The sequence below is a fragment of the Bubalus kerabau genome, chromosome 3, assembly GCF_029407905.1.
Source record: "Bubalus kerabau isolate K-KA32 ecotype Philippines breed swamp buffalo chromosome 3, PCC_UOA_SB_1v2, whole genome shotgun sequence".
Lineage (NCBI taxonomy): Eukaryota > Metazoa > Chordata > Mammalia > Artiodactyla > Bovidae > Bubalus > Bubalus kerabau.
Window position 1 is genome coordinate 97,692,614 of NC_073626.1, and position 13,651 is coordinate 97,706,264.

A 13,651-nucleotide genomic window follows, 5' to 3' on the forward strand; every position below is an offset into this window, starting at 1 on the left:
ATTTTGTTAAGGATTTTTGCATCTATGTTCATCAGTGATATTGGCCTGTAGTTTTCTTTTTTTGTGGCATCTTTGTCAGGTTTTGGTATTAGGGTGATGGTGGCCTCATAGAATGAGTTTGGAAGTTTACCATCCTCTGCAATTTTCTGGAAGAGTTTGAGCAGGATAGGTGTTAGCTCCTCTCTAAATTTTTGGTAGAATTCAGCTGTGAAGCCGTCTGGACCTGGGCTTTTGTTTGCTGGAAGATTTTTGATTACAGTTTCAATTTCCGTGCTTGTGATGGGTCTGTTAAGATTTTCTATTTCTTCCTGGTCGAGTTTTGGAAAGTTGTACTTTTCTAAGAATTTGTCCATTTCTTCCACGTTGTCCATTTTATTGGCATATAATTGTTGATAGTAGTCTCTTATGATCCTTTGTATTTCTGTGTTGTCTGTTGTGATCTCTCCATTTTCATTTCTAATTTTATTGATTTGATTTTTCTCCCTTTGTTTCTTGATGGGTCTGGCTAATGGTTTGTCAATTTTATTTATCCTTTCAAAGAACCAGCTTTTGGTTTTGTTGATTTTTGCTATGGTCTCTTTTGTTTCTTTTGCATTTATTTCTGCCCTAATTTTTAAGATTTCTTTCCTTCTACTAACCCTGGGGTTCTTCATTTCTTCCTTTTCTAGTTGCTTTAGGTGTAGGGTTAGGTTATTTATTTGACTTTTTTCTTGTTTCTTGAAGTATGCCTGTATTGCTATGAACTTTCCCCTTAGGACTGCTTTTAAAGTGTCCCATAGGTTTTGGGTTGTTGTGTTTTCATTTTCATTTGTTTCTATGCAAATTTTGATTTCTTTTTTGATTTCTTCTGTGATTTGTTGGTTATTCAGCAGCGTGTTGTTCTCCATATGTTGGAATTTTTAATAGTTTTTCTCCTGTAATTGAGATCTAATCTTACTGCATTGTGGTCAGAAAAGATGCTTGGAATGATTTCAATTTTTTTGAATTTACCAAGGCTAGATTTATGGCCCAGGATGTGATCTATCCTGGAGAAGGTTCCATGTGCGCTTGAGAAAAAGGTGAAATTCATTGTTTTGGGATGAAATGTCCTATAGATATCAATTAGGTCTAACTGGTCTATTGTATCGTTTAAAGTTTGTGTTTCCTTGTTAATTTTCTGTTTAGTTGATCTATCCATAGGTGTGAGTGGGGTATTAAAGTCTCCCACTATTATTGTGTTATTGTTAATTTCTCCTTTCATACTTGTTAGCATTTGTCTTACATATTGCGGCGCTCCCGTGTTGGGTGCATATATATTTATAATTTTTATATCTTCTTCTTGGATTGATCCTTTGATCATTATGTAGTGACTATCTTTGTCTCTTTTCACAGCCTTTGTTTTAAAGTCTATTTTATCTGATATAAGTATTGCTACTCCTGCTTTCTTTTGGTCCCTATTTGCATGGAAAATCTTTTTCCAGCCCTTCACTTTCAGTCTGTATGTGTCCCCTGTTTTGAGGTGGGTCTCTTGTAGACAACATATGTAGGGGTCTTGTTTTTGTATCCATTCAACCAGTCTTTGTCTTTTGGTTGGGGCATTCAACCCATTTATGTTTAAGGTAATTACTGATAAGTATGATCCCGTTGCCATTTATTTTATTGTTTTGGGTTCGATTTTATACACCATTTTTGTGTTTCCTGTCTAGAGAATATCCTTTAGTATTTGTTGGAGAGCTGGTTTGGTGGTGCTGAATTCTCTCAGCTTTTGCTTGTCTGAAAAGCTTTTGATTTCTCCTTCATATTTGAATGAGATCCTTGCTGGGTACAATAATCTGGGCTGTAGGTTATTTTCTTTCATCACTTTAAGTATGTCTTGCCATTCCGTCCTGGCCTGAAGAGTTTCTATGGAAAGATCAGCTGTTATCCTTATGGGAATTCCCTTGTGTGTTATTTGTTGTTTTTCCCTTGCTGCTTTTAATATTTGTTCTTTGTGTTTGATCTTTGTTAATTTGATTACTATGTGTCTTGGGGTGTTTCGCCTTGGGTTTATCCTGTTTGGGACTCTCTGGGTTTCTTGGACTTGGGTGATTATTTCCTTCCCCATTTTAGGGAAGTTTTCAACTATTATCTCTTCAAGTATTTTCTCATGGTCTTTCTTTTTGTCTTCTTCTTCTGGGACCCCTATGATTCGAATGTTGTAGCGTTTAATATTGTCCTGGAGGTCTCTGAGATTGTCCTCATTTCTTTTAATTCATTTTTCTTTTATCCTCTCTGACTCATTTATTTCTACCATTCTATCTTCTAATTCACTAATCCTATCTTCTGCCTCTGTTATTCTACTATTTGTTGCCTCCAGAGTGTTTTTAATTTCATTTATTGCATTATTCATTATATATTGACTCTTTTTTATTTCTTCTAGGTCCTTGTTAAACCTTTCTTGCATCTTCTCAATCTTTGTCTCCAGGCTATTTATCTGTGATTCCATTTTGATTTCAAGATTTTGGATCAATTTCACTATCATTATTTGGAATTCTTTATCAGGTAGATTCCCTATCTGTTCCTCTTTTGTTTGGTTTGGTGGGCATTTATCCTGTTCCTTTATCTGCTGGGTATTCCTCTGTCTCTTCATCTTGTTTAAATTGCTGACTTTGGGGTGTCCTTTCTGTATTCTGGCAGTTTGTGGAGTTCTCTTTATTGTGGCGTTTCCTCGCTCTGTGTGGGTTTGTACAGGTGGCTTGTCAAGGTTTCTTGGTTAGGGAAGCTTGTGTCGGTGTTCTGGTGGGTGAAGCTGTATTTCTTCTCTCTGGAGTGCAATGAAATGTCCAGTAATGAGTTATGGGATGTCTATGGTTTTGGGGTGACTTTGGGCTGCCTGTATCTTGGAGCTCTGGGCTGTGTTCCTTGTTGCTGGAGAATTTGCTTGGTATGTCTTGCCCTGAAACTTGTTGGCCCTTGTGTGGTGCTTGGTTTCAGTGCAGGTATGAGGAGGTATGATGAGCTCCTGTCAATTAATGTTCCTTGGAGTCAGGAGCTCCCTGGAGTCAGGGTTTGGACTTAAGCCTCCTGCTTCCAGTTATCGGTCTTATTTTTACAGTAGTTTCAAAGCTTCTCCTTCTATACAGCACCATTGATAAAACATCTACGTTAAAGATGAAAAGTTTCTCTACCGTGAGGGTCACCCAGAGAGGTTCACAGCGTTACATGGAGAAGAGAAGAGGGAGGAGGGAGTTAGAGGTGACCCAAATGAGATGAGGTGGAATCAATAGAGGAGAGAGTGGGCTAGCCAGAAATCTCTTCCTTATGTGCACTCCACAGCTGGACTGCTCAGAGTTGTTCATGGAGTTATACAGAGAAGAGAAGAAGGAGGAAGGTGACAGAGGTGGCCAGGAGGATAAAAGGGGGGAATGAAAAGGAGGGAGACAGATCCAGCCAGTAATCAGTTCCCTAAGTGTTCTCCACCGTCTGGAACACACAGAAATTCACAGAGTTGGGTAGAGTAGAGAGAGGTTAGGGAGGAGACACAGGCGACCTGGTAGAGAAAAAGGAGAGTCCAAAGGGAGAGAGAGCAGTCAAGCCAGTAATCTCGCTCCCTAGTGAAAAATGGGTACTGAAGATTGGGTTCTTAAAGGTACAAAATTGGTAACAAATACATAAAAGCAAAAATTAAAAATCTAGAGTAGAGTTTGGAATTTCAAAAATACGATGTTAAAGAAAAGAAGAAGGAAAAGAAGAGAAAAAACGAACAAACAAAAACAAACAAGGTCGCGAAAATTATAAAGAAAATATAGGTACAGAATTGATAACTAATACCAAAAAGCAAAAGTTAAAAATCTAGAGTAGAGTTTGGAATTGCAAAAATACAATGTTAAAAAAAGAAGAAGAAAAAGAAAGAGAGAAAAAAAACAAACAAGAACAAACAAAGTCGCTTAAATTATAAAGAAAATACAGGTACAAAATTGATAACAAATACCAAAAAGCATAAATTAAAAATCTAGAGTAGAGTTTGGAATTTCAGATATACAATGTTATTTAAAAGAAGAAGAGAAAGAAACAGAGAAAAAGAAAAAAGAAAAAAGGGTCACAGAAATTATAAAAAAAAAAAAAACTATAGGTACAAAATTGATAACAAATATCAAAAAGCTAAAGTTAAAAATCTAGAGTAGAGTTTGGAATTTCAAAAATACAATGTTAAAGAAAAGAAGGAAAAAAAAAAAACAAGGTCAAAAAAATTATAAAATATATATATATGAAGTTTGCTTTAAAAAAATAGGGTCTTTTTTTTTTGCAAAGTAATCGGTTATAAAAGTGAAAATTAAAGGAATAATAGAGGGCTTAAAAAATTTTTTTAAAAAGTAAAAAAAAATGAAAGAATGATGGTAAAAATAGTAAAAATATATCTAGGACTTTCTCCGGTTTTGTTGTGAGTATTGTGGGTTCAGTTCATTTTTGGCTAGTTCCTTGGTCCAACTTATATTTCTCAAGATCTATAGGCCCCTTCCTATGTAGTTGGTATTAACCACAGGGTTTTAATCTATTGCCTGTAGCTTCCAAGGCGTTTCCCTCTGTTATAGCTTCTTCTGTTTGCTGGTCTCTTCAGTGTCTGCTTTCCGCCCTGACACAAAGGGGACGGTGGAGGACACTTTGTTTTTTTTTTTTTTAGGCTCACTTGTTCAGTCGCGCTGTGGGGAGGGAGGGAGGGATGCTGCAAACAGATAACACTGGCGTGCGCTCGCAGTGCCTCAGCCCCACTGGGTCTGCCCCCTGTTCACGGCGCGTGTAGCCTCCCTGCCCACACTGCTCAGGCTCTAGGTTGCTCCGCTGGGAATCATCCGTGGCCGGCCCTGGGCTGCCTGCACTTCCCAGGTCCAAGCCGCTCAGGTTCAGGCACTTGGATAGTCCTCAGAGGCGCAGACTCTTGGTTGGGCCTGTGTTTTGTGCCCTTCCCAGATCTGAGCAGTTCAGGTGATGAGGTGTTTGGCGTGCGCGATTGCTGCGACTTACCGCCTCCCCGCAGCTCGGTTATCGAGGAGTGCAACCGGCACACCTTCTCAGGCAGATGTTGACCGTCCAGATCCCCAAGAGGTTTTAGTTAGCAAAGAAGCCTGCTTACAGTTTTATAGATAGTGTCTCTCTTGGGCTGCGATTGTCGCCTTCCGGCTCTGGCTGCCTGTCACCGGAGGGGGAAGGTCTGCAGCCGGCTGTCTCTGTTCAGTCCTTTGTTCCGTGCGCGGGCCTGGCTGTGTCTTAGGGTAGGGCTGGCTTTTCGCATGGTAGATATCCCACGGTCTGGTTTGCTAGCCCAAATTATTTCGCTCAGATATCGCTCGGGGTATTCAGGCCAGATCCTTGCGATGCAGCCTGCGCCGTGCCTCCCTGCCCATCCCCCGCTTGCTAATGGCGGATGCAGGTGTCTGCGCTGCTTCTCCACTGGGGGAGTTACCGTAGGGCTCGCAATGTGCGGGTTTTAATTATTTATTTTTCCTCCCTGTTATGTTGCTCTCTGTGCTTCCAAGGCGCAGCACAGATTCGGCAGTGACAAAGTTTCCTGGTGTTTGGAAACTTCTCTCTTTTTAAGACTCCCTTCCCTGGACGGAACTCCGTCCCTCCCTCTTTTGTCTCTTTTTTTGTCTTTTATATTTTTTTCCTACCTCCTTTCAAAGACTTGGGTTGCTTTTCTGGGTGCCTGATGTCCTCTGCCGGCATTCAGAAGTTGTTTTGTGGAATTTACTCGGCGTTTAAATGTTCTTTTGATGAATTTGTGGGGGAGAAAGTGTTCTCCCTGTCCTACTCCTCCGCCATCTTAGCTCCTCCCTCCTGGACCATCAATTTTAAATCATTATAACTAAGCTTGAATATATCTTTATTAATCAAAATAGGAACCTTTTCAATCAACACATTTTTGCCAACAAGAAATAAGTTTACTTATTACTGTAGTATAAAAATCTGTGCTCCAGATCAATCCTAAAGGGTTCTACTCTACAGCATTGTGTCTAGGATTATAGTCTGTACTGTGCACTTAAAATTTGATGTGAAGGGAGATCTTACATTGTGTTATCACCAAAAATTAATAAATAGAGATGGGTGGAGAAAGTTTTAGGAGGTAATGGATGTATTTATTGTATAAACTGTGGTGATGATGTTCAGATGCATACTAATTTGCAAATCCATCAAGTTGTACAGTAAATAGGTACAGCTCTTTGTATGTATGTTAAAACCTTAAGAAAGTGGTTTCGAAAAATTAAAAAAAAAAAAAATCCGTGCTTCGGGATTTGACTCTTGGAAAGCTTTTTCTGCCTCTGGCTGGTTTGTGGAATCCTTTTCCCTGCAAAAAGTTGTTGAGATGCTCAAAGAAGTAGTCAGTTGGTGAGAGAGGTCAGGTGAATATGGCAGATGAGGCAAAATTTTGTAGCCTAATTTGTTCAACTTTTGAAGCATTGGTTGTGCAACATGTGGTCAGGCATTGTCGTGGAGAAGATTTGGGCCCTTACTGTTGACCAAAGATGGCTGTAAACATTGCAGTTTTCAGTGCATCTCATCGATTTGCTTAGCATACTTCTCAGATCAATGGTTTCACCAGGATTCAGAAAGCTGTAATGGATCACAGTGGCAGCAGACTACCAAACAGTGACTGTGACCTTTCTTGGTGCAAGTCTGGCTTTGGGAAGCGCTTTGGACCTTCTTACCAGTCCAACCACTGAGCTAGTCGTCACCAGTGGTTTTATAAAATCTACTTTTCATTGCATGTCACAATCTGATCAAGAAATGGTTTGTTGTTGTGGCATAGAATAAGAGAAGATGATACTTCAAAATGATGATTTATTTGATTTGTGGTCAGCTCATGAGGCACCCACTTATCGAGGTTTTTCACCTTTCCAATTGGCTTCAAATGCCAAATGACCGACCATAGCACGGTCGACATTGAGTTCTTTGGCGACTTCTCGTGTGGTTGTAAGAGGATCAGCTTTGATGATGTTGTTACCTTCCGGTGGCTGGCCATTATGCTCCTCCTCTTCAAAGCTCTTGTCTCCTTTGCAGAACTTGAACCACTTGAACCACTGCACTGTCCATTCATTAGCAGTTCCTGGGCCAAATGTGTTGTTGATGTTGTGAGTTGTCCTTGCTGCTTTACTTTTGAACTCAAATAAGAAAACCACTCCAATTTGCTTTTTGTCTAATATCATTTCCCTAGTCTAAAATAAATATAAACAAGTAATAAGTCATTAGCAAAAAAAATAAAGCAAGAAATGTGCATTAAAATGGTGTATAACATAACCATATTTATTTAAGAATACTCCAGTATCAAATGGTGAATTTAAACAATGCAAAACTGCAATTACTTTTGTACCAACTTAATATCTATAGAGTTGGCTATACATATCTATATATATCTATATCTGTAAGCTCTTATAGATATAGTAAATGAATAAAAAATATATCTGAAGGAAGGTGACGTATCAACTTGGTGGTGGTATGAAGGATGGATGTGAGTTTGGGATTTGGAGGTGTTGATAAAGGAAACTTCAGTGTTATCTGTAATGTTTTGGGTTTTTTTTTAAAGTACAGAATCAAGTATGACCAGTTGTTGATAGGTTCTGAATTTAAGTATGAGAATATAGATGTTTATTTTATTTGTACTTTTTTATATCTCTTATTAAGTTTACTTCCCTGGTGGCTCAGATGGTAAAGAATCTGCCTGCAGTGCAGGAGACCCAGGTTCTTTCCCTGAGTTGGGAAGATCCTGTGGAGAAGTCATGGCTACCCACTCCAGTACTCTTGCCTGGAGAATTCCATGGACAGAGGAGCCTGAAGGGCTATAGTCCATGGGGTCACAAAGAGTAGGACATGACTGAGCAACTAACACACAAGTTTAAGAAGAACTACTTTTAAATATAGTGGGATTTGAACTAGTATTTTCAAAGTAGACTAAATTTAATTTTTATTTTAATTACTCTTGACACTAATGAAATATAGGGTAACAAATGGCATTTTTGTACTGTATTTTCAGTGATGCTAATTGGTGGAAAGGAGAAAATCACAGAGGAATAGGACTCTTCCCATCTAATTTTGTAACATGTAATTTAAACATAGAATCAGAGGCAGGTAAGTTAAATCTGTGGAAAGGTTAAATCTATTGAAGTTTTCTGTTTGAATTTTATGATTCGGTTTGAAATATAAAGTAGATTGGCATTTAATTCTTGTTTTGAATAATTTATTTATGGATAGTACAGTTTAACCTACTTCTTCCCAAATTAAGGGGTTAACTTATTCCAGGTCAATTCCAAATTAGAGTTATTTCCTTATCATTATATTTTAAATCCTTTGAGAGTTAATGTGCATAGGTACATATAAGGCATAAAGTAAGCTATGCTTGACCATGTAAATATTTAAATCAGTGTAATTATGGTTTAAGAGGCCATTTGCATTTGCCTAGTACAAAAAATGTTTTATTCATCATTGAAGCGCGGTATCAAAGTAGGCAGGTTTGGGGATCCATTGACAAGTGCTGAGTGTAATTACAGGGGTTAGGAGTACTCCTAAATTGTAGATTTTTCCTTACATTGATTTGGTCCCGGGGAACTCAAAACAATAACAAAGTAATGTAATCAAGACAGTAGGTTCCTAGTTCACATCTTCTGAACTTCCCTCAGTTTTGCAGCCACAGACAGTTCTACACAGCTGCTGCCAACCATGCCAAGGAAGCGTCCATTTGTTAGGCAGGCAGGGAGTTGGGGGGTAGGGTGGTGGTGCTGAGTGTGCAGAACAACTGGTAATAATACTAATGATGGTGAGGGTCAAAAATAAAATTGCTCAGTGGTGTTTAAGCACTCGTTTATCAGCTGTTGTGCAAAGTCCTTTGCTTGCACTATTTCATTTAATCTTCTTAAGTCTGTGAGATAGGTACTTTTGCTATCCCATTTTATAGATAAGAAAACTGAGGCTGAGGTTATTTGGCTAGTAGGTGGTAGAGCCAGGATTCTAAAGTCGGCTACTCTGCCATTAGAATGTACTTGTACTGACATAGCTGCTGAACATACTCCTTTAATCTTTATCATTCTAGAGAACTTAAATTGAAAGCTCTACAGCATGTGTAGCATCATCTTTGTGTAGATTGAATGATGCATTCAATTAAAATTGAGAGACATGAATACTGAGTACTCTGTCACTCAATACTTCTTTTGCCTCCATTCTGACTCTTAAGTTGATATGAACATTGGAGACACTAGGTTTAATAGCTTGATAGACCATGCTCAGGGAATGCTGTAGAATTCACTATAGGCTGGAGAAATTGAGCTTCTATTTTTAAAAGTAAAAAATACCCTGGATTTTCAGTAAATCCTCGTGTTATGCTAAGCTCTGCTTCTTAGGGCATACTTGAAAGTTAACTAAATATTTGAAATAACTGTTGGGACTTAAAACTTCTTTGGTTATATAGTTTTTGATTATAATTTTTAATTCAAATTTACTTCATTAAAATATAGTACATTGTGGCAGTTCTCCAGTGAGCATTTAAATAATTTTCTATATATATGCGTATATATATATATTTTTAATTTATTTTTCAACCTCTTTTCTAAGAAAAGTTTTTGTTTTGTGTTGCTGTAACTATTATCAGGTTGAAATCAGGTCTCTCTTTTAATTTTTTTACATGTAGAAAATAATTTTTTATAGCAGGAAAGAGTGTAGTTCATAGATTTAACTCTGAAATTAGCTAATTAGATAATACTCTACTCTCGTATATATATTTTCACCCTAGCAATAACACTCAGTTTTAGGAAGGTGCCTGTAATGACAGTTGCCATTAATATTGCTTACTTGTTCCACTAAAATGTAAGTTATATCAGGGTAAGGATTCCTGTTTGTTTTATTCACTAGTGTATTTTCAATGCCTCGAACAATGCTTATCATATAGTAAGGGCTAAATAGATAGTTGTGGCATGAATCAATGACCATATGTAATAACGTATATTGATTATGAAATGTTATGATTATATTGATTATGAAATGTTATTATTTAGAGTTTCCTTTTTTTTAATTATGAATAATCACAGGCTATTTATAAATTAATGACTAAACTACCAAAGTGAATACTGAGGAACTTAAAGTTTACTTTGTTTCCATAGCAGCTGTGGACAAATTGAATATAATTGATGATGAGGAGGAGGAAATTAAGAAATCAGAGCCTGAGCCTGTTTATATAGATGAGGTAGAGTCATTCTTTTGTTTAATGGTTAAACTGTCAAGACTTTTAAAATGTGTTATTCTTGAGAATGCTTGAAAATAAATTTTTATAATCATTGAAATTAAAACTCTTTGTAAGGTGTCCTGTTACTTTTTTAGGATAAGATGGATAGAGCCCTGCAGGTACTGCAGAGTATAGATCCAACAGATTCAAAACCAGATTCTCAAGACCTCTTGGACTTAGAAGGTACTAAGTGAATATTAGGGATTACCTTGATGTCATTTAATGTTTTAGCAATTTATAATGTCTTAAATTTTTTCTGCCTTGGGTTGCTTCCAGAGATTAGAAATCTTTGGTGGGAAGTAGACTAGTGTAGTAAAATAGTAAACATATGACTTGGAAGATGTTACAACCTGCCTATCCTGTTCATTGGGGAAGTCTTTACTTCTCTGTAAGCCCACTCATGAAATTTGCAGTTCAGAAAAGGACAGAATTAGAAATAGCATCATAAAGTAACTGAGCAAAATGTTGGAAATTCTTATTCCTCTTCTTATTCTCTTGTATCAGAATTTTAAAGGTCAAAATTATACATGATCTATCTTTACTGTGTAATGTAGGGGTATTTGATACATGCTGATGTGTCTTTTTACTCTCTAAGAAATTTGAAGCAATTAAAATAGATGTTTTTGTGCCTTTTTAAAAAATCCATTGGGAGAAAAATCTCTGGGATAAATGTTTCAGTTCAGTTCAGTCGCTCAGTTGTGTCTGACTCTTTGCCACCCCATGAACTGCAGCACGCCAGGCTTCCCTGTCAATCACCAACTCCTGGAGCTTACTCAGACTCATGTCCATCGAGTCGGTGATGCCATCCAACCATCTCATCCTCTGTCGTCCCCTTCTCCCACCTTCAATCTTTCCCAGCATCAGGGTCTTTTCCAATGAGTCAGTTCTTCTCATCAGGTGGCCAAAGTATTGGAGTTTCAGCTTCAACATCAATCCTTCCAATGAATATTCAGGACTGATTTCCTTTTGGATGGACTGGTTGGATCTCCTTGCAGTCTGAGGGACTCTCAAGAGTCTTCTCCAACACCACAGTTCAAAAGCATCAGTTCTTTGGTGCTCAGCTTTCTTTATAGTCCAACTCTCACATCCATACATGACCACTGGAAAAACCACAGCTTTTACTAGATGGACCTTTGTTGGCAAAGTAATGTCTCTGCTTTTTAATATGCTGTCTAGGTTGGTCATAGCTTTTCTTCCAAGGAGCAACCATCTTTTAATTTCATGGCTGCAGTCAGCATCTGAAGTGATTTTGGAGTCCCCCAAAATAGTCTTTCACTGTTTCCATTGTTTCACCATGTATTTGCCATGATGTGATTGCACTGGATGCCATGATCTTAGTTTTCTGAATGTTGAGTTTTAAGCCAACTTTTTCACTCTCTTTCATTTTCGTCAAGAGGCTTTTTAGTTCTTCTTTGCTTTCTGCCATGAGGGTGGTGTCATCTGCATATCTGAGGTTATTGATATTTCTCCCAGCAGTCTTGTATAAATGTTATTAAATTTTTCATAGAAGAAAATCTGGTTATGAATATAGAATATTGTGCTACTGTATCAGTGTTTACATTTGGAGATATAAAACTGTTATTTTGAAATCGTTTAAATAAATGAAAAATTTTCATATCTAATCTGTATATAATTATTTTATATATTGTGACAAGTTCATTTTATTGTAGCTAATAATAGTATTCTAAGTATTTTTAAGGTTTTTGACATAACTCCAAATTTCAATCTATAAAGTAGTACTTTGAAAGAACATGGTGGCATTTCTGTTCTGATTTTTACTTTGCCTTGGTCACATGATATTAATATTAGTGCTGAATAGTATTACTGTTTGGTCTATTGCAGTCCTTTCTCTAACATAACTTAATTCTCTTTATATTTTACATGGTGTTACATATTGGTGCTCTGTTGTTAAAAATTGTTGAAATTGACTTAAACTGGTTTTTTAGTTTCAAGATTTTTAAATATTTTTGTGTTTACAGATATCTGCCAACAGATGGGTCCAATGATAGATGAAAAACTTGAAGAGATTGATAGGTGAGATTCTTCATGCAGGAAATGACAAGTATAGTTTTCTTATGTTGACTTGTTTTGGCAGAACTTTAAGCTAGAAAGTTTTTGTGGAACTGTTCAGTCTTTTGAAATTGTTTCTGTTTCTAAAAACCCTTACAGACTAATAGAATGGTACTTCTGAGTTTGGTAATAGCTTTTTTCATGGCAGTGTATTATATGTAGAATGATGGACTCCTATCTTCATTTTTGTACTTGGGCTGGAGTTGAGGGATAATGAATAATGAAGAGTAAATTTGAACAGAGCACAAAATAGAACATGAATCATAGGCAAGCACTGTTTTATTATATAATGAAAAGTAGTATTTTTTGAAGTCGTATATAATGAAAAGTATTAAAACTTTACAGTGAAATATCTTTTTTTACTCTAAATCCGATTTACACACCTTCTCTTCTCATATTTCTTCCTTATATTTCTGTATTTCTGTTGTCCTTTTAATTTCATTATCCCATCGAGTCTTACTCTTCCTTAGAGATAGCAGCCCTGAAGGTCAGACTGTCAGTGTTTTGAGCTTTTAACTTAGTTTTGCCCCTTCTCTTATTCCTCACAGCTTTATATCTTAAGTCAGAGGGGGCATCCATGGTGAATGGCAGACAAGGAAGAAGGTTTTAGTGTCCCACCATCATCCCTTTCTAGTATCTGTTTACTGAACTTGGGTATAAAACAGCATAGGAAGAACAGGAGCTATTTTGCTTCTTATCTGCCTTTACCAGAGAAAAGTAGTAGCAAGGTTTTTTCCTAGTCACTGAGGATTATAATCTTTGTTCCCTAGGACTTTTTTTTTTTTTTTAAATAAAGTTGTTGTATTTTCTATAGAAATGAAAAATAAATCCCTGTCTCAGTCAATGAAATTATGGTGTCAATTTCATCATATTTTTTGGTCTTATTTTGGAGAAAGCATGGAGTATGTACTGTTAATTTGTTATTTTGGTTTCAGTGCAGGTATGTTAATGGTTAGTGAATAATCAAATGGAAAAGATTAAAAAGAGGGCTTCCCTGGTTGCTCAGTGCTAAAGAATCTGCTTGTTAATGCACAAGACACAGTTCGATTCCAGGTCTGGGAAGATCCCATGTGCCACAGCACAGCTGAGCCTTGTACCACAACTACTGAGCCTGTGCTCTAGAGCCAGGGAACTGCAACTGCTGAGCCCACATGCTGCAGCTGCTGAAGTCTGAACCCTCTTGAGCCTGTGCTCAGAAACAAGAGAAGCCGCCGTAATGAGAAGCTGGCGCACCGCAGCTAGCCCCCATTCACCACAACTAGAGAAAAGCCTGCCCACATAGAAGCGAAGACCCAGCGCAGCCAAATAAATACATAAATAAAATTATTTTTTTAAAAGATTAAAAAGAAAATAGTATTA

At 37.2% G+C, this 13,651-nt stretch overlaps 1 protein-coding gene across 5 annotated transcripts in view; it reads left to right on the forward strand.

Annotated features, from left to right (window-relative positions):
* STAM2 (signal transducing adaptor molecule 2) overlaps positions 1 to 13,651 on the forward strand; it is a 70,567-nt gene that overhangs the window by 34,841 nt on the left and 22,075 nt on the right. For 4 of the 5 annotated variants that reach the window (XR_008711917.1, XM_055572576.1, XM_055572577.1 and 1 more), the window contains exons 8-11: positions 7,985 to 8,079; positions 10,101 to 10,183; positions 10,318 to 10,405; positions 12,202 to 12,256. Coding sequence is in view for 4 of the 5 variants with exons in the window: in XM_055572576.1 (XP_055428551.1) it covers positions 7,985 to 8,079; positions 10,101 to 10,183; positions 10,318 to 10,405; positions 12,202 to 12,256 (321 nt within the window). In the remaining variant the exon portion in view is untranslated. The remainder of the gene's footprint in view (positions 1 to 7,984; positions 8,080 to 10,100; positions 10,184 to 10,317; positions 10,406 to 12,201; positions 12,257 to 13,651) is intronic. The other variant, XM_055572575.1, reaches the window with a different exon arrangement.